The sequence below is a fragment of the Rhincodon typus genome, unplaced genomic scaffold (assembly GCF_021869965.1).
Source record: "Rhincodon typus isolate 14 unplaced genomic scaffold, sRhiTyp1.1 hic_rhity00000715, whole genome shotgun sequence".
Lineage (NCBI taxonomy): Eukaryota > Metazoa > Chordata > Chondrichthyes > Orectolobiformes > Rhincodontidae > Rhincodon > Rhincodon typus.
The window spans coordinates 1-20,513 of record NW_025966353.1 but is presented as its reverse complement, the minus strand read 5'-3'; the positions used below and the strand labels follow the sequence as shown (position 1 = coordinate 20,513).

The following is a 20,513-nucleotide window of genomic DNA, read 5'->3' as shown; positions in this document are numbered from 1 at the left end:
CACAAAACCATGCTGACTATCCCTGATCAATCCTTGCCTGTCCAAAAGTATGTAAATTCTACCTTTCAGAATCATCTCCAACAACTTACCCATTACTGATGACAGACTCTCAAGCCCGTAGTTCCAGGCTACTCCATACATCCTTTCTTAAACAAAGGCACCACTTTAGCCACCCTCCAGTCCTTCGCCCGTGTTTATAGATGATACAATATTTCTGCTAGGGGCCCTGGAATTTCCTCCATAACTCCCCACAATGTCCTAGGATACACTTGATCAGGTCCTGGAGATATATCTATCTTTATGTTTTCTAAGACCTCCAGTACTTCCTCTTCTGAAATATGAACAGGTGTGAGAACTTCAGTATTTATTTTCCCCGAGTTCTCCAGCCTCCATTTCTTTTTAACAGTAAAATGACGCAAAATGTTCATCTAATATCCCTCCTATCACCTGAGGTTCAACACAAAGACAACTTTATTGATTCTGAAGGGGTCTTACTCTCTCTAGTTGCTCTCTTGCTCTTTATGTATTTGTAGGATCTCTTTAGATTATCCTTAAACTTACTGACCAAGGCTCTCTCATATTCCCTCTTTGCCTTACTGATTTCCTTCTTACGAATACCCCTATACTCTTTATAGTCTTCAAGAGATTCAGTTGGTCTTAGCAGTCTACATCTAATGCATGATTCTTTTTATTCTTGAATAGAACCTCAATACCTTTATTGATCCATTGTTCCCTAATCTTAAACAGCCTTGCCTTTCACTGTAAGAGAAACATAATGACTCTGAACTTCCATTATCACAATTTTGAAAGCCTCCCACTGTCAGTCATCCCTTTACCTGCAAACAGTCTACTCCAACTTCTGAAATTTCTTGTCTCATACCATTAAAATTGGCCTAATTCTAATTAAGAACTTTAACTTTTGTGGAAGACTTATCCTTTGCCACAACTATTTTAAAACTAGTAGTATAATGAAGACTAGTCCCCAAAGTTGTCCCTACTAACATTTCAGTGACCTGCCTTGCTTTATTTCCCAAGAGAAGGTCAGGTTTTGCTCCTTCTCTGGTAGGAACATTTACAGATTGATAAAGAAAATTTTCTTGAACACATTAACAAATTCTTCACCATCCAAACCTTCAACACTATGGCAGTCCCAGTCAATTAAAATCCCCTGCTATTAAAAGCTTATTATTCCAATGTTTGTTTGAGATCTCTCTACATATTTGCTTCTCAATTTCCCTCTGACGATCGGGGGGTAGGAGAATGGGGGTACAGTACAATTGCATCAAGTTAATCATCTCTTTCTTATTTCTAATTTCAACCCATATATTTTCACTATTTTCCCTCAAATATCTTCTCTAATTACAGTAATAATGTTTTCCTTAAAAAAAAAGCCATTCCCCCTCCTTTTGTGTCTCTTTCTATCTTTCCTATAACATCTAAAACCCAGAACATCGAGCTGCTAGTCCTGTCCTTCCCTCAGACAAATTTCTGTAAATAACTATGATGCCCCAATCCCAAGTACCATACATGCCGAGTTCATCAGCCTTACCTTAGCTTGAGAGACATGACATCCTCCACACATAGCCATGCTCACTATCACTAATATGTCCATATTTTTCCAAGAGAGAGTCAATCCTAGTCTTCATAATCTTCTCCATTAATTTCCATATCACTGACATAAGGGTCAGTGATATGTAATTTTGCAGATTATCCCTGATGCCCTTCTTAAAAGGAACAATACTGGCTATTCTCCAGTCCTCTGGGAACTCTCCTGTGACTAAAGAGGATACAAAGATTTCGTACAAGACTCCAGCAATTTCCTCACCTGCCTCCCTCAGCATTCTGGGATAGATCCCATCAAGTCCTGGGAACTTGTCTACCTTAATGCTTCTTAAAACACCCAGCACTACCTTTTTGTTTGAAATACTGACATGCCCTAGAATATCAACATACCCCTTGCAAGACTGACCAACCATCATGTCCTTCTCCTTTGTGAATACCAATGCAAAATATTCATTAGGGACCTCTCTCACTTCCTCTGGCTCAATACATACATTCCCCTTTTTGTCCTTGGGTGGATTTATCCTTTCCCTAACTACCCTCTTGCTCCTATATATGGATAAAACATCTTGAATTTTTCTAAATCCTGTTTGCCAAAGAAATTTCATGACCCCTTTTAGTCTTCCTAACTCCCTTGAGTTCTTTCTTGCTGTTATTGCATTCTTCAAGAGCTCTGACCGTCTTTCCAAGCCTTATGTATGCCTCTTTTTTTTCCCATTTTAACTAAGCTTTCAATTTCTCTAGCTATTGAAGGTTCCCAATTCTTGCTATCTTTATCCTTCATTTTCACAGGAACATGCTGGCCCTGAACTCTATTCAACTGGCCTTTGAAAGAGTCCCACATGCCAGATGTGGATTTACCCTCAAACAGCTGTCCCCAATCTACATTCCTCAGTTCCCACCTAACATTGTGGTAGTTAGCACTCCCCACATTTAGTACTTTCACCATAGGACTACTCTTATCTTTATCCACAAGTAAATTAAAACTTATGGAATTATAGTCACTGTTCCTGAAATGCTTCTCCACTTAAACTTTGATCACCTGGCTGGGCTCATTTCCTAACATCAAGTCTAGTACAGCCCCTTGCCTAGTTAGATTATTTATGTGTTGTTTCAGAATCCAGTCCTGAACACACCTAACAAATCCATCCAATCCAAGCCTTGTGGCAGTAGGGGAGAACCAGTCAATATAGAAGTTAAAATCACCCACAACGGTGCTGCTTTTCCATAATCTGTCCACAAATCTGTTTCTCTATCACCTACTGGCTGTTGGAAGGCCTAAAGTACAATCCCAAAGTGACTGCGCCCTCCCTAATCCTGAGCTCTCTATCTGTATGGTCTCACTGTATAAGCCCTCCAAGGTGTCTTCCCTCAGTTCAGCTGTGATATCGTCCCCATCAGTAATGCAACTCTCCCAGCTCTTTTACATACCCCTCTCTCATGATTGAAACATCTAAATCTCAACGTTAAGCTGCCAATCTTGTCACTCTCTTAACCAAGTCTCTCTAACATATACAACATCATAGTTATGTGTATTAATTCAAGCTTGAAGTTCATCTGCCTTGCCCGTTATACTCCTCATATTAAAACAAATACACCTCAGACCTCCAGTCCCATTAGGTCCAGTAACCTCTTCCCATCTGTTCTTCCTCTTAATCTGACTGGCCTTAGTCTAAGACTCCTTAGTCATTTTACTTGCTGACTTACTGCTCTGGTTTCTTCCCCCTGCAAAACTAGTTTTGCTATGTCATCTTTCTATTTACTGTATAGATCAATAACTTCAAACAATGGGCTCGAATTCACAGGGTGGTAATGAAATTAGATGCCTTGATGATTAATTCTCAAGACTAAAAGAAACTGCAAAAGATTACTGATAACGTGGAATGGGGAAAGATGTGGTAAATGGAATAGATTCAATAAATATAAGGCTTTGATCACAAAGTTTAAGTAGTAAACAGCAAGTCATTAGAAATACATGGGAAGGGGATCAGGGGTTCAGGTTCATAAGGCAGTAAAAACAGCATCTCAAGTGAATAAACCACAAGAAAGACGACAGATTACAGTTTGTTTTAAGGGGTGCAGAATCAAAAAGTCAAAACGTACCAACATACATAAAACTTCAGAAACGTCACGTTTGGAACACTGTGTAGTTTTAGAATCCACATTATAGGAAGGATATTTAAAAAACAGCACAGATTCACTAGTATTCTGTCTCATCCAAGACAGACAAAGATGGACAAATAACTTGCAGTTGTCATTAGAACAGAGGAAATTAGGAGCAATATGAAAAGGTGCTCAGCATTACAAAATGATGGGGACGAGATGTAGAAACGGACTGTTCACAGTGATCAAGGGTTCCAGGAAAAGGGATCACATATGCAAGATTAAACACAAGAGATTATGGAAAGGGGGCAGAAAAACAGTTCTCCCTCTCAGAGTTGAGAGACTGTAATGGTCTACCAAGTGTTAGAGACTGAAAAAAAAAGACCGTGTCAACATTTAATATGCTTGATGTGTGGTTGAAACAGAATGAAGGGATACGGTGTGAAAGTCAGCCCTAGAATTAACATTATTGCAGATGTGAAAAACACCAACTGGTTGAGATGAATGACTAGCTTCCATGTTGTAATATCTATTTAGTTATAAGTTTATTTTAAGTAATCACTTTCAGAAGTGAATCTAGTGTTCACTGAGCTCATGCCCAAATACACATTGAATTAAATCTGAACAAACTACAACTGTATAATGTTATCTTTTACTGTGAAAATGAGAATCAGTTACTATTAAAACAAGTTTCTTTTGGCTCTGTTAGGCGGAAGTGGTCCTGGAATGGCCTTAAGTCGAGCTCCAGCAACCCCTGTAATCCCTCTCCTAAACTCAATTACTCTTTGATCCTGCCATTGCTGAAGGCTGACACAGTTGCAGGTATCTGGACAGCCTTGTGGAGCCTGTGAAAACATGCCTTTCAATTGCTGCTTAATCCATCATGTTTTCTGTCATTATCCTGTGGAGCGCTGCCCAACTCACCAGAAGTCACAATAATTTAGTACTAGACGTGAGAACTTAGTACACACAGCTGCCTCCCACCAAAGACACATACAGCAAATAACCTGATCTCTTGTGCAAACTAGTTATTGGATCATATGAAAGGTTATTGGATCATATGAAAGAATACAGTAGAGGTGTCAGGCAGACAGAACACAGGAAACACAGAGATGGAGACCATCAGTGTGCCTTTTGTCCTTAACTGTATGAATAAGGCTACTTTTTTTCACGGCTTTGTAACACTGATCTAATTAACTTCATACTAAAGATAAATGTGAACATTGTTTATTAGCTGTGAGAGAGCACACAAGGAATTTCTATGGAAGACACACAATATCTCCAAGGACAGAAGCCTGAAAATAAGAACAGATGAAAATACTTCCAAAATGCAGCTTGTGGCAATGTCAATCTCTTGGGGGTGAATACAAATAGTAAGAGAGAGCTTCTCTGTAATTCTGCAGCAACGTTCTGGCACGTCAGTCATCCAACTGTATATGGTGCCAAGTCCCTGGAGGTTTCTGGTCTACCTTAGTGTTTGCTGCAATCCAATTGGAAGTTTCACTGTCATCATCACACTTCTTAATCCACTTCTTCAACCACTACAAAGGAGAAGAAAACATTGTGTAATCTCTGCAGTTATTAGCTACAACAGAGGCTGCTCACCTACAAATACAAGTGCAGATCATTTTGGAAATGCTTAAGCTAAAATGGAGATCAGTACACCCCAAGCAACTAGCATTCAGGGCAAATTATTTGAGACATTTCTTAAATTTCCACACATCAGTCTTTGTTCTCATCATCCTGCCAGACAAAACCACTTATTCCCTAGACTCTGCCAGTGCTATGAAGGATTTAGTTATTGTAGTATCTCAGGGTGATTTTTCTGTCTGCACTGGAAGCCCTGGGCTCCATGTGACACTTGGCAAAAGCCAGCCCATGGGAACTCGATATTGGCTGTAGCACCTGCAAATGTATTGTAGCTTCTCCTGTTCACAGTATGTCATATACTTCTACAGAAAATCAATATGCCTCAAATAGGTTGCCCTGTCAATGTTCAGTGGATATTAACTCATCTATTCTCTCTGCTACACCTACACAGGTAGGTCCAATTGTTTTCAACCGCACAATGGACCTGATTTACAAATCTCTATCCCGATCTTGTATCACCTTATTTTCATTTTGGATCTTTTTGATATATTTCACAAGGCTGCTGTTGTTACAACACAGATCTTGCATCAGCACAATCAATCAGTCATTTGTAACCTGCAGGGCCTGTGGGGTAGGGGAGAGAAATCATGAATCCTATGCTGCTTGTGGCCTGAACACAGCACACCCTGCCCCCCAGCTCTGCTTCTTTCTAGATAGGATTATGTGGAAGATTCTGTTTCTTCAACACCGGTTTTATTTCACTTTTACTGAAGTATGCTGATTTTGAAAATTTATTGATGGAATCACATGCAGCAGTTTCTCACCTTGCATTTAACAGGATCATGCCAATTCTCAGCACAGTTGAAGCTGTAAATTAAACAAAAGCTACTTAATATTTGTGTGACTCAGTTCAGATAGTTAAACACACCCAGTAACACTTAGGTAGAAATGTGTGCTATGCACACTTACCAGAACTGCCGCCCACACTTACAGCGAACTGGTTTTGCATCAGGATACTGGACTTTAATAACATGGTGACAGTCAGGAGCAGGGCACCATTTTAACAGTCGATTGCACTGTGATGGAAAAGCACAACTGTTGGTGTCTCAGTCAAAAAGAACAGGCACAGTGATGAGAAGATGGCACAACAGAGACATGTTCCAGTCAGAGCCAGTCATTATCCAATGACATTCTACTTGCTCAAACTATGATACATACATAATCAGTGAGACCTCCTTAGTATTGCAAAGCTCCAGCTACTGCCATTTTGCAAAACAATTTAAAATCCAGATTAAATTTATCTAGAAAAACTTTTTGAATTTCTATTTCACCAGTTTGCCAGCCAACACATTGAAATGCACACCTTTACACCACAGTTCCATTTTTACAACTATCAATTGCAGTTCCACACACACTGTTCGATTCGAATCGAAGAAAACATTACCTCTACAAAACTGTTGGTTATTAAATGCTGGTACTTCAACTTGACTTTGGAATCTGTGATCAAACGCCTAGAGAAAATAGACATATTTCTTAATTAAGCTAACACACGAGAAGGAGAAAGTAGCCATTTCATAGTGGAAACAATGTAATACAACCACAGTATGCAATGTTACTGATTTCCTAGCTCAATGACTGTGGTAGTGGCGGGTCAGGGAGGCAAGGAGAAGGAGAAAGTATAGAAAGAGAGAGTGTCCTTGTGATCAGACAAGGTGAGCTTTTATACGTTCTTAAGCAAAAAATTCTTTGCAGTGTGGTTACTAATAAGTGGACAAATGAATTGTCTTTCTATGGGGGATAGATATTTTGCAGGCAGATATTGCAATGAGGAGGTATAAGCATTTTTCTTCCTTACACAGCTTTAGATAAACTAAATGCTCTTCAGACGTGTATTGAAGGTGTCACAATGATCGCCAAATATGGATGGAAAGCAAATGCCTATGTATTTTAATATTAAATAGTGAGGGCTCTAATACTTGGGTGATAAAAGTGAGACTAGTCGCACGTTAGGATGTGAACAACGCAGTGCAAATGCAATATGCCTTACTGGATTTGTCATTACAAATGCAGTACAAATGGAATCCCACCTTCAGCCTGAATAATGTGCAATTAAAAGGGACAAGAGTTCATTCAACTTCAAAACATGACCCCACTTCTCCAGAAATAAACAGAGCTTGCAGATATGTCATCAGAAGTAAAACACAAAATACAAAGTAAATGCACTTCACCATGGCTGTCATTTAACAGGAATGTTGTGTAAATAGAACATTCTGAAATGAGATGTCTGTCAGCTTGTATACACATCAAGTGCAACGAACTCAGATCAATCAGAAGCCAGTTGCTCAACCTCACTTTCTAAACCAGTTACAAACTACAGGAATTGCAAGTGTTAGAGAATGTTGATATGTAGCATAAACACTGCTATGGCTCAGTTAGACCAAATGGCCTGATTTCTGCATTGCAAGTTCTGGGATTCTGTGTTAATCATTCCAGAATGACAAATGGTCATTCACTCTTTTGAAGCTCATCATAGTATCACTGCTGCAGGAGAGAATTCGCAACAGTCCATCCAAACATTAAATGCTGCCAAAGCGCAACATTACTTTGCCTCAAGGAAGCTTGATATGCAGGTTGGTATTAAACCCCTGGTTGGAAATGGTACACTGATGCAGGACAAGCTCAGGAAGCACATTTATTCATTCACGGGATGAGGGCATCACTGGCCAGGCAGAATTTATTGCCTATCCCTAATTGTCCAGAGGGCAGTTCAGAGTCAACCACATTGCTGTGGGTCTGGATTCACATGTCGGCCAGACCAGGTAAGGATGGCAGTTTCCTTCCCTAAAGGACATTAGTGAACCAGATGGGTTTTTCCAACAATTGACAATGGATTCACAGTCATCATTACACTCTTAATTCCAGATATTTATTAAATTCAAATTCTACTATCTGCTGTGGCAGGATTTGAACCCGGGTCCCCAGAGCATTATCGGAGACTCTGGATTAATAATCCAGCGATAAAACCACTAGGAAAAAGCCATTAAGTTTATCCAGCAGAGAAAAGCAGCACTGGGTAGAGGAAAACATTTCAAGGAGATGGATGTATTTCAGTCATTATTCCCTTCTGTTTTGTTCTCAGACAATCACAGACTTTGAAAGCACATTTCAGATCTACGACCTCTGCTACCCAGAAGGATAATGGCACAGGCACCAGGGAACACCGAATGAAAGTGCTCCTCTAAGCCAAAGACCGTCCTGATACAGAACAATAATGCCATTCCCCTAGTCACTGGATCAAAAACTCTCTCCACAACAGCACTGTGGATGTGCCTATACCAGACGGCTTGCAAACATGGCCGTGAGCTGTTGCAAGAGCAAATATTCATTTGCACCACTCAAGTACCAGACAATGACCAACTCAAATGAGACAATGTCACTGACACCACTTGACAATCAATTACATTACCATGGCTGAATCCCCTACAATTAGCACCCTGGGGGCTACCACAGACCAGTCAGATAAATATTGTGGCTACAAGAATAAGTCCAAGGCTAAGAATCTTGCAGTATGCAACTAACCTGACTCCAAAACCTGTCCAGCACATACAAGACTGAAGTCAGGAGTGTAATGGAATACTCCCCACTTGCATGGACGAGCGCAGCTCCAACAATTCAAGAAGCTTGATACCATCAAGGACAAAGAAGCCTTCTTCATTGGCTTCCATCCACAAAACAGCACTCTCTCCATCAACAACACTGCAACAGCAGCATATACATCATCCACAACATGCTGTGCAGAAATTCACCAAGGCTCCTTAGACAACACCTTCGTGACCCCTACCATCTAGAAACGCAGGGGCAGCAGATACACGAGAACACCATCAGCTGCAAGTTCCCCTCCAAGTCACTCACTACCTGACTTGGAAATACAGTCGTCATTTCTTCAGTGTGGCTGGGTCAAAATACTGGAATTCCCTCCCTAATGGCATTGTGGGTCTACCTACATGAAACAGAGTGCAGCCGTTCATGAAGGCAGCACATCACCTCTCAAGCATAATTCAGGATGGTCAATAAACACTCGCTCAACTAATGAAGGCCACATCCAATGAATATATTTTAAAAAGTGATTGGCAATAAATGCCCTCTCAGGGATGCTCATATTCCAGGAACAATTTAAAACTGTGAAGAGTTTCCAGCAGCGAAACAGCTCACTTGATCCAATTGGTTCAGCCAGTGTTTAGGTTCCACCAGAGCTTACTCCTGCCCTAGCTGCATTCCCTTCTTTTCCATGTTTATCAAGCACTCTTCCACACAATATAAATGGAATTTTGACCTGATCATAACTAATGCATAATTTCATTAATATAATGCCTGCTCTTCCCTAAAGTGAGCTGAGTTCTGACGGATTTCTTCAACGGTGAGAGCTTAGAAAGTCAAGAGAGTCAGAGTAATACACCATGGAAACAAACCTTTTGGCCCAACTCGTCCATGCCAACCAATTTTCCCAAACTAAACTAGTCCCATTTCCTGCATTTGGCCCACATCCCTCTAAATCACTCCTGTTCACGTACCTGTCCAAACATCTTTTAAATGTTGCAACTACCTCAGGAATCCAAAGGAGTCTTGGTGTCCTAGTTCACAAGTCATTGAAAACTAGCATGCAAATGCAGCAAGCATTCAAAAGGCAAACAGTGTGTCAGCCTTTATCACAATAGAATGATCACAGGAGTAAAGTTTGTAAGGAAGGATATACTTTCCCTAGAAGGAGTGCAGGAGAGGTTCACCAGATTGATTCCTGGAATGGTTGGTCTGCCCCATCAGGAGACTGAACCTGTATTCTCAGGTTCAGGAGAATGAGAGGTGATCATACAAAAATTTAACATATCAAAAATTTTATACAATTCTTAAAGGGATAGACAAGCTACATGCAGAAACAAAGCTTCCCCTAACTATTGGATTTAGAACTAAACTCATAATAAAAGACAAGCCATTTAGGACTGAAATGAGGAGAACCTTGTCATAGTCATAGAGTTGTACAGCATTGAAACAGACCCTTTGGTCTAACCCTAATATAACACAGTGTGGAGCTGGAGGAACACAGCAGGCCAGGCAGCATCAGAGGAGCAGGAAAGATGATGTTTCAGGTTGGGACCCTCGAGAAGTGGGGGAGGGGGTAGGGAGTTCTGAAATATAAAGAGAGAGGAGGGGTGGACTGGGGAAGGTAGGTGGGATGGTGATAGGCGAGTGCAGGCAGGCAGTGGTGGGGATTGATCAGTGAGGTGGGAGGAGCGAATAGGCAGGAGAGAAGATGGACAGGTTGCGTCAGGTCAAGGAGGTGGATTCCCCACCCCCGGTCTTATCCCATGACCAACCCTCCCTCTCATCCCCGCCTCCTTGACCTGACACAACCTGTCCATCATCTCTCCCACCTATCCGTTCCTCCCACCTCACTGACCAATCCCCACCACTGCCTACCTGCACTCACCTATCACCATCCCAACTACATTCCCCAGCCTCACCCCTCTATTTATTGAGCTCCCTTCCCCCTCCTCCATATCTGAAGAAAGGTCCTGACCCGAAACGTCAGCTTTCCTGCTCCTCTGATGCTGCCTGGCCTGCTGTGTTCCTGCAGCTTCACACTGTTATCTCTGACTCCAGCGTCAGCAGTTCTTACTATCTTTGGTATAACCCACTGTCTCTGGCAGCTCGTTCTGTACACGCGCCACCCTCTACATGAAAAAATACCCTCTGAATGAAAAGTTACCCCTCAGGTCCTTTTTAAATCTTTCCCTTCTCATCTTAAACCTATGCTTTGGACTCCTCCACTAGGGAAAAGCCTTGGCTATTCACCCTATCCATGCCTCTTGATTTTACAAACCTCTAAGGTCACCCCTTAGCTTCTGACAGGCCAGGGAAAATAGCCCAGCCTAGTCAGCTTCTCCCTACAACACAAACTCTCCAATCCTGGCAAAATCCTTGTGCATCTTTGCTGCACCCTCTCAAGTTTAACAACACCTTTCCATTGAAGGGCAACCAGAATTGTATGCAGTATTCCAGAAGTTCATTTATAGGGTGATCAATCTCTGGAATTCTCTATTCGGCTGTAACTCACTAAATTCAACATAGAGATTGACAGATCTCTCGTCGCTAATATCAAGGGATACAGGCATGGTGCAGGCATTGAGGTACATGATCAGCCATGATGTAGAATTGCACAGCACGCTCAAGGGACTGAATGGCCTACGCCTGCTGCTGTGTTCCTAATGTACCAATGCCATCTTTGATTAGCAGTGCTCCCCCTCCACTTTAGTTAACTTCCTGTTGCACTTGAATGACATATACACCTCAGTACTCAGGACCCAATTCTGGTCAGCCTGAAACCTTGTCTCTCCAAAAAGGCTGTAAGGTAGTGTTCATTTACTTCAATATGTGCTGTCTGTCAGTTTAAATGCTAATTACATTCAGGTACAAATGTTTCTAGTTTTGCAGTCTTATAAGATTTAGTCTTGACTGCTGTTGTATTCCTATAGCAAACGTCTTTCTAACTGCAAATACCAGATTCATTTTGATAAATGCTTTTCAGAAACTACACAATCTGTTAAAGAATCATGCTAACATTTCTGTTCCAGGCCCAATGCAGTGCTCCAGGGACCCAACACATGTTGGAGGAATAGTACCTCATTTTGTGCTTAGGCAATGACAGCCTTCAGGATTCAGCATCTTGTTCCACAAACTTCCTACCATGAACATTGTCCTCCATTTTAATTAGACCTCATCCCAAAAGGTCTCTCGTTTGTCTGGATTTGCTCCCAGCAGACCCAACTTATTTTCCACTATAAACATATATTCAGCATCAATATCTCTCCTGCACTACCATTAGAACTCCCTTTGTCTTTTGCTCTAGGCACCCTCATCATCTGTTCTACTTGCCACCCTCCCCTTCGTCAACAGCATAAATACATAATTTTCCAGCCACCTTCAGTTCCGAGAAAGTGTTACGTTGAATTCAAAATATTAACTGTTTCTCTCTCTCTCCACCAATGATGTCAGTTTCCCCATCACTTTCTATTTCAGATCTCCTGCATTTGCACTTTGCTTTCATTAACGAAACAAAGGGAAAGGCATGCTAAGTAAATCCAAGATGGTGTGGGAAGTGGCCAACGTGAACGAGGAACAAAGCATGCAGTATGGTTTGTCAAAAAGTAGAATGCATTAATCTCAGTATTGTTTGGTTCAAAGCTGCTGCTGTAGAGTTCAATGTCAGCAAAATTTAATTCCTTAGTGAATTGACAGTTATTGTACAAAAATGGGAAGGATTTCATCCTAACCCTTGCATTCTCACCTACAAAATAGTCACCACACAAAAATATCAAGAAAATCCATAGTTCCATTTGTAAAAGAAAATTTCTAGCAATTAATGAGACAGTCTGCTTGTTTGTGCATGACATGGCTTCACTTGTCGTCATTAAGATGCGCATCAAAAAATCACTGGGTGCTAAGACCTGGATGTCATCGTATGAAAGTAATTTCCCAGTAACTATTTATACTGTGCACAAGCACATAAACAGCTTAAAATAGCCAATGCAGTACTTGAATGAATATAAATTCCTACAAACCGCAAATAACTACGGAAGCAATTTAATACACTACATAGACAGTAAGGTTGCTGCCCTCATGAAGTATGGAATAAAGATATTTGACAAAGTTACACAAATTCAGCTGACTGGCTGTCACTCAAGGACTGTACAAACGTCTGGGCTCTACTTCCAAGGACTGAAGCACTTATATATAGCAGCCTACCATGGCTTTGAAACACCTCCAAATATACAAACTGCTTTCATTACATCACAAATAAAAGTAACACAACAAAGTCTTAAACACTGGTGACCTCAAAACGTGACTCTTTTGGTGCTAAAGACCAAAAGTAGGAGAACACACTTTTCTTCAGAGGGAGTTTGTGTACTCACGCTGACAAACGGGTTCAAGTTTCCATCTCCCAAAGAGAGATGGAACCACTGACAACTCAAAATCCTCACTGCTGCCCTAAAGTGTCAGCTTAAAGTGCATTTAGTTCTTACAATGAAGTCAAAGCCACAAGTACCAGGCTCTGATGTGGCAACAGGAACAGATTAGCATGAGCTGTGGCAAATGTGAACAGACGAAGTTAACGTTTATAATTCATATAAGTGCAAACATAATCAAATCAAACTAAATAGACGAGAGACAACTTTGATAGCAGCAATGCCTTCCATCACATTATCCATGCTGACACTCAGCCAGCAGCACTGTAGGAGGAGTGACAGTGGAGGAGCTGTCTAATATCCTACTTCCACGAGTTTTCCCTGGTTTCAAAAAGTCAATATTTACCCCTGAACCAATATGACAGAAACAGAAAAGCTGTGTAAAATGTCACTGTTTTTGGTAGCTTGCTGGACACAAGTTGGCTGACAGGATTCCTACATTACAACAGGGACTATGCTTCATTAGCCTTTAAACCATTTTACATTATCCCGAGGTCATGAAAGGCACTATGTATTTCCAAGCTCTTTTGCTTATTAACAAAAAGGTTACACAAATTAGCAATGAAGTTAAATAATATTTCAATGAGAGGTATTTGGCAGCATGCACCAAGTTAAAAGAATGATAAAAACAAATTATGGGAGCAAAAAGGTAGATTGAAATCACTAGTCTTTACATTTTACCGAAAGATGACCAACCTCACGACATCCTCACCCACCCTTCTGGAGAACACAGTCTTTACAGCGAACTCTAATTATAAGAATCGGTAGCTATATTCCCACTGGTTTATGACCATGGCAACTGTACTTATTGTTATCCCTCTGTTTACTGTACTGACACTAAAACATGAAAATTAATACTAAGCTACTACTGCTTAATATTCTTTTAACTTGAATAACACAACTACAACTATCATTTCCCACTTGCACACTAAGTAGTTTTTCCAGGCATGATCTAAATTTAGATGAATAGTACCTAGAACTACATGGTTTGGTGCCTTGGGCAAGTGAATTGAGCACAAAAACTTTACACCATTCCACTTCCCTGCAGTTCCAGCCATTCACCCCGAGTTAGATTCTTTAGTGACCTTTTCCTGAACCGTTTATTTAAACGGAAATGGAAATAGTTATTTGCTATTAAAAAAATACTCACATAACTGTGTTGTCATCAACCAGGATATCACAGCCATGAGCTGGGCATGATATAGTCTGCAACAAAAAAAAAATCAAAACAAATGATGCTGCTAATGCAGTGAAATTCAAAACATTCAGTTCTAATCAATGTAAATGAGACAAATATGACATAAATACATACCTGTCCCATACCTTCTTCTATGATCTTTGTAGTTAAGTATTCATTCCAGCACTGCATACAGAATTTGTGACCACACTCTAAGCCTGTGAAGTACTGCAAAAAGCAAGAAATTAAAAAACAGATTGCCAGTGTCATTATTTGCTGCAATTAGCATCCAAGAATATTTCAACAATATTAAATCACAGGCAACCACTTATTGCAACACTGCAAAATACAACATGCGATATTCAGCACTGAAGCACAGTCTGCTAAGTACTACTTGTTATTTATTGGCTGTTTTGCCTTACTGAATCCATTAAATATCAGTGAATAAATCTGAAACTAAGACATCAAGGTCTAACCTGTCAGGATCTGGAAATCTATGTAAATCAATGGCAAGGGATTTTTATTTATATATTTCATTGTGAGAGATTCCATAGGACAGGAGCAGAACTCCTACTGCCCTGCAAAGCACAGCAGCGCAAACCCAGCATGGGGCACATCATTTTGCCCCTTCCACAACACAATGTTACAGACCTCAAGTCTGCTCCCAGAGTCTCAGACTCCTCTCCAACAATTTGATAGGGCACATCCATACAAAGAGGAAACATGGACACACATGAAATATGAAAGCTTAATGTTTGAACAAATTCATCATTTCATTGTTTTGTTTGCACATTCAATCAATAACTTATTTGTTTTTTTACGATCACGTACCATCTTCAACAATATTTCATCATTCCTGGAACTCTTTCATCAAGAGTTCTACTCTTCAAAGTGTACTTCCTTTCCACTATTTCACATGTTGTGAACTACACCCAGCACTGACCTGCCCATTCCATCAACCTGATTATGGCCCCCTGAAATCATCTGCATTTATCTTCAGTTTACAAAGTCTTTAATCTGCGAACTTTGACACAATGGTTCTGTCCTAACCAGTTATATAAATGGAAACTAAAGCGGTCCCAGAATCGTGCTTTGGCAGGCTCTGTCACATTCAACTATTAAGAAATCACTTATTTACTTTACTTGGCCAGTTATGTCTAACTGGATGATTATATCCCATTCATGTCCTGGGTCTCTCTCCCTACCAATACTATATGGAATGCAGCAGCTCAAGAAGGTAGTTTACCACTACTTGCTCAAGGGAAATTGGGAATGGACAAGAAATGCTGGTCTTGTCATCTGCTTAGTTCACATCCCAACAGAAAGAAACAGAATATCAATATACAAAACTCTTAATAAGCTACACTGACTAATATATTAGAAATCATGATTAAATCATGAACAGCATCTGCCCCCAGCTGCCTCATGTCTTTCTCAGGTACTCAATAAATCTCATTCTGTCTTCACGATTTGTGCAGTTTGTCTGCAGTGAAGGAAAGATTAAATGACCAACAACTTCCTGTTTTATACCTCACTTATTTCAAAAAGACAGTAATAAGAACTTTCCTGCATTATAAACTAACCATTTTTACCCCCTGAAGTCCGTACAAGGTGCATGCCATAGGAGACAAGTGTGCATTTGGGTAGAAACTGTGCTAATTCAAAGCCTATTCAACTGTTATCATAGCATCAATCTCAAATGGGGCACATTTAGAAACAAATTAACCCTCGAACAGTGCAATGGTCCTTCTGAAGGTAAAAGAATTCAAGTCGTCTGGGAGAAAAAGAGACCTCAGCAATCAACTTTTTTGTTAGTTGGAATCACCACATTTAGAATTACAGAGTGACCATCCCAAACACAAAATAACTGTAAGACTTCTCATTGGCACCAAGTTGCTGCAAAGATATTTTATAAATTTTTCTATCGGGAATAGTACCTGTTATGTAACAATTGAAGCAATTTGATGCATGCAGGCTATTGCAAACTTACATCTTGCTTTGTGGACTTCACAAATATTATTAGGTAATCCCATTAATCAAAATCAATTATTAAAAGTGGAAAAATGATATTTAAATAAAGCTAAGCACATTGGTGAGAGGATTAAGCAGCTCATAGCTGCCCGAAATGCTAAACTAATACAGCAACTAACGTAATTAAGTTCAGGTAAATCTGTCCCACCAAATATTCTACTTTAGACTATAAGAACTAGGCACTAGAGGAGACAATTCAGTTCCTCAAGCCTGCTCAATGATCATGGCTGATCTCATCTTGGTCTCAACTCCACTTTCCTGCCTGCTCCCCTTAATTCTTCAACCTATTACACCTGTCTCCTCCTGAAGTTTGAGTCCCTGTACTCTGAAGTACTGAATTCCACAGATTCATGACCCTTTAAAAGAATTAGTTCCTTCACATCTGATTTAAGCCCGCTACCCCATATTCTAAAACTATTATCACTCATTCTAGATTACCGCATGAGGAAACCTCCTTTCTACATTTACTTCACCCATGCCCTTTAACATCTTTTATACCTCAATTAGATTTCCTCTTATGCTTCTAAACTCCAGAGAATATAGGCCTAAATGGTTCAGTCTCTACATAAGGCAAACCCCTCATCCCTGGAACCAATTGAGTAAACACCATGTGAAATGCCTCCAATGCTACTACATCTTTCCTCAATTGAGGGGATCCAAATTGTATGAAATACTCCACGTTGTCTCACTAATGCCTTGTACAGTTGCAGAAAAGCTTGCCTACTTTTATACTCTATTCCTTCAGCAATAAACTCAACTTGCCCTCCTTACTATCTGCTGTACCTGCACCCTAGATTTCTGCGATTCATGCACTAGGATATTCAGACCCCTCTGCACTGAAGCACAGTGAAGTTTCTTTACATTTAAAGAATAAACTGCCTTTCTATACTTCCGATCGAAATGGATAACATTATATTTATCCACGTTAAATGCCAGCTGCCAAATTTTGGCCCATTTACCTAACTTATTCATATCCATTTATGGATTTATTTCTTCACTACAACTTACTTTCCCAAATGTTAGTATAATCCGCAAATTTGGCTACAGTACCTTCAATCCCTGCATCCAAGTCATTAACATAGCTTGTAAATAGCAGCAGCCCCTAGTTACATCCTGCCATCCAGAAATAGATCCATTTAGCCCAACTCTCTGCTTTCTGGTTAGCCAGTATCAAGCTTGGATACAGCTAATATTACACTCAATCCCATGTGATCTTACCTTGTGCATTAATCTTTTGCATAGCACCTTATCAAATGTCTTCTGAAAGTCCAGCTATACTACACTAACAGAACCCCCATTATCTTCTTTGCCAGTTACATCTTTAAAAAACTCTAGTAAATAAGTCAAACACAACTCACCCTTCATACAACAATGCTGACTCTGATGGATTACATTTTAACTTGCCACATGTCCTGTTACTACTCCTTTAATAATAGATTCTAACAACGAATTTTACAACGAATGTTAAACTAACTGGTGGATAGTTTCCTACCGTCTGCCTCTCTCCCTTTTTTGAAAAAGGGTGTTATATACACATTTTTCAAGTCCATTTAAACTTTTCCAGCATCCTGGAATGTTGGAATATTTTTAATCAATGGATCCACTATCTCTGCTACCACATCCTTCAAGAGCCTAGGTTGTGGGCCGTAAGGACTGGTCTGATTCTATCCCAATAGTTTGCTTAGTACTTTTTTCACTAGTGATGATGACTTTCTCAGTTCCTCCTTTTCAATAATCTCTGCAATATGCAGTAGTATTGCGATGGTACAGTGTCCTCCACCACGGAAACGGAGGCAAAACATTGGTTTAGTATCGTCACCATTTTTGTGTTCCTCACTATTAACTCCCTAGTCTTATCAGCCAAGGGACCAACATTCACTTTAACTACTCTTACCTTTTATATACTTTTGGAAGCATTTGCTATCTGTAAGAAGATTTGAATGTATCTTGGATAACATATTGAAAACAATTTTACCTTGGATTCCTAAATAATTAGTCAAATTAAACAACATATATAATAAATACAACCCCAGTGGCAAATAAAGGGTTAACAAGGCCAATTAAATGAACAGATGTTAAATCTCCTGAATGAATTGCTCAGGGCAGGCAATTTGTTTATTCAACTCTAAGAAGTGACCAGACTATTGGTGAGAAACAGGCCTAATCCACTTATCACAATTCCAATTTACTGTCATTTAGAATAACTCAGTACTGCAAAACTGCAGTCATTTTACGCAGATCCTTAAGATGATTAATTGTGGGGGCTCTTGTGGTGCAGAGTTAGAGTACCTACCCGTGGACTGAGGGGTCTGGATTCAAGTCCCATCTGCTCCAGAGGTGTGTATTAATATCTCTAAATAGCTTGATTAGAAAAATAGGTTAAATTTTTTAAAAAGAGGACTTCTCATTTACTGCAATTCTCTCCTCCTTGTGAATAAACAATACAGTAGCAAAAACAACATTGTAGAGGTTAGACTGTTACTGTGGATCTACACAACATGGCAGATTAATTAGTATAGTTAGGTCATATGGGATTCAGGGTGAGCTTGCCAACTGCATACATTATTGGCTTAACGGATGGACACAGAGTGGTGGTGGAGGCCTGCTTTTCAGATTGGAGGCCTATCACCAGCGGTATTCCACAGGATAGGTTCTGGATCCTCTTTTGTTCGTCATTTATGTAAATCATTTGGATGAGAATATGGAAGGCATGGTTAGTAAGTTTGCGGATGACACCAAAATTGGTGGCATAGTAAACAGTGAAGAAGGTTTGCTAAGATTACAAACGGATCTTGATCAAGTGGGTCAAATGGGCTGAAAAATGGCAGATAGAGTCCAATCTGGATAAATGCGAGGCATTGCATTTTGGTACAACAAACAAGGGTAGGGCTTATACAATTAATGGTAGGGGCTTGGGTAGTGTTGGAGAACAGAGGGACCTAGGGGTACGCGGTAGATAATTCTTTGATGTTTGCGTCACATATAGACATGTTGGTTAAAAAGGCTTTCGGCACACTTGCCTTCATTGCTCGGTCCTTTTAGCATAGTCATGTTGATGGTGTACAGGACATTAGTGAGGCCTCTTCTGGAATAATATGTCCAATTCTGGGGGTCGCCCAGTTATAGGAAGGATATTACCAAGCTGGAGAGGTTTGAGAAGAAATTTACTAGTATGTTGCAGGTATGGAAAGTTGGAGTTATAAGGAAAGGCTGGATGGGCTGGGACTTTTTCCCCCGACTGGAACGTAGGAGGTTGAGAGGTGATCTCAGAGATTTATAAAATCATGACGGGTATAGATAGAGTTAATGATAGTTGTCTTTTCCCTAGAATTGGGGATTTCAAGACTAGGGGACACATTTTTAAGGTGACAGGACAGAGATTTTAAAAAAAAACACGAGGGGCAAATTTTCTGATTACACAGAGTGGTTCACATGTGGAATGAACCTCCTGAGGAAGTGATGGGTGTGGGTACAAATACAACGTTTAAAAGATACTTGAATAAGTACATGAATAGGAAAGGTTTGGAAGGATATGGACCAGGGCAAGCATGTGGGTCTCATTTAGTTTGGGATTATGTTCGTCATGGACTGGTTGGACCGAAAAGTCTGTTTCCATGCTGTATGACTCTATAACAAGATTACACACAGTAAAACTGCAAAACTTGCTTCGTGAAAATGGATAGAATAGAATCGATTGTAACGTCAGTAAACATTGCCAGCATAACTACATTTATGAAAGATTCTTGGATATTTTCAACAGGGTGTACATTTTCTTAGTGAAATATCTGCTAACAATGGATGAACATCGAAGACAGCTCTAGTTGAAAATAAAAATAGATAAAGGAGTAAGACAACTCCTTTACTCTCAAAAACATTATATTCACCTCTCCAAGCTATGTAACCCATTTTAAAATAAATAAGCCACTTAGACACAAGTTCTCTATAGGTAAAACTAGTTAATAAAGAAGTCACAAGGGACGCCTGCCACTTGAAAAAACTTGATTAGCCTCAATCATACAAGTTTCCTTTTC

At 40.0% G+C, this 20,513-nt stretch overlaps 1 protein-coding gene across 1 annotated transcript in view; it reads right to left on the bottom strand.

The window, feature by feature from the left end:
- The window catches only part of LOC109911829 (E3 ubiquitin-protein ligase arih1), a 30,197-nt gene extending 15,476 nt beyond the window's left edge, over positions 1-14,721 (bottom strand). The window contains exons 1-6 of the mRNA XM_048621497.1: positions 14,587-14,721; positions 14,425-14,480; positions 6,698-6,764; positions 6,223-6,329; positions 6,078-6,120; positions 5,133-5,204 (exon numbers count right to left, since the gene is read on the bottom strand). Coding sequence (XP_048477454.1) covers positions 5,133-5,204; positions 6,078-6,120; positions 6,223-6,329; positions 6,698-6,764; positions 14,425-14,480; positions 14,587-14,721 — 480 coding nt within the window. The remainder of the gene's footprint in view (positions 1-5,132; positions 5,205-6,077; positions 6,121-6,222; positions 6,330-6,697; positions 6,765-14,424; positions 14,481-14,586) is intronic.
- Between the last annotated feature and the right edge of the window lie 5,792 nt (positions 14,722-20,513).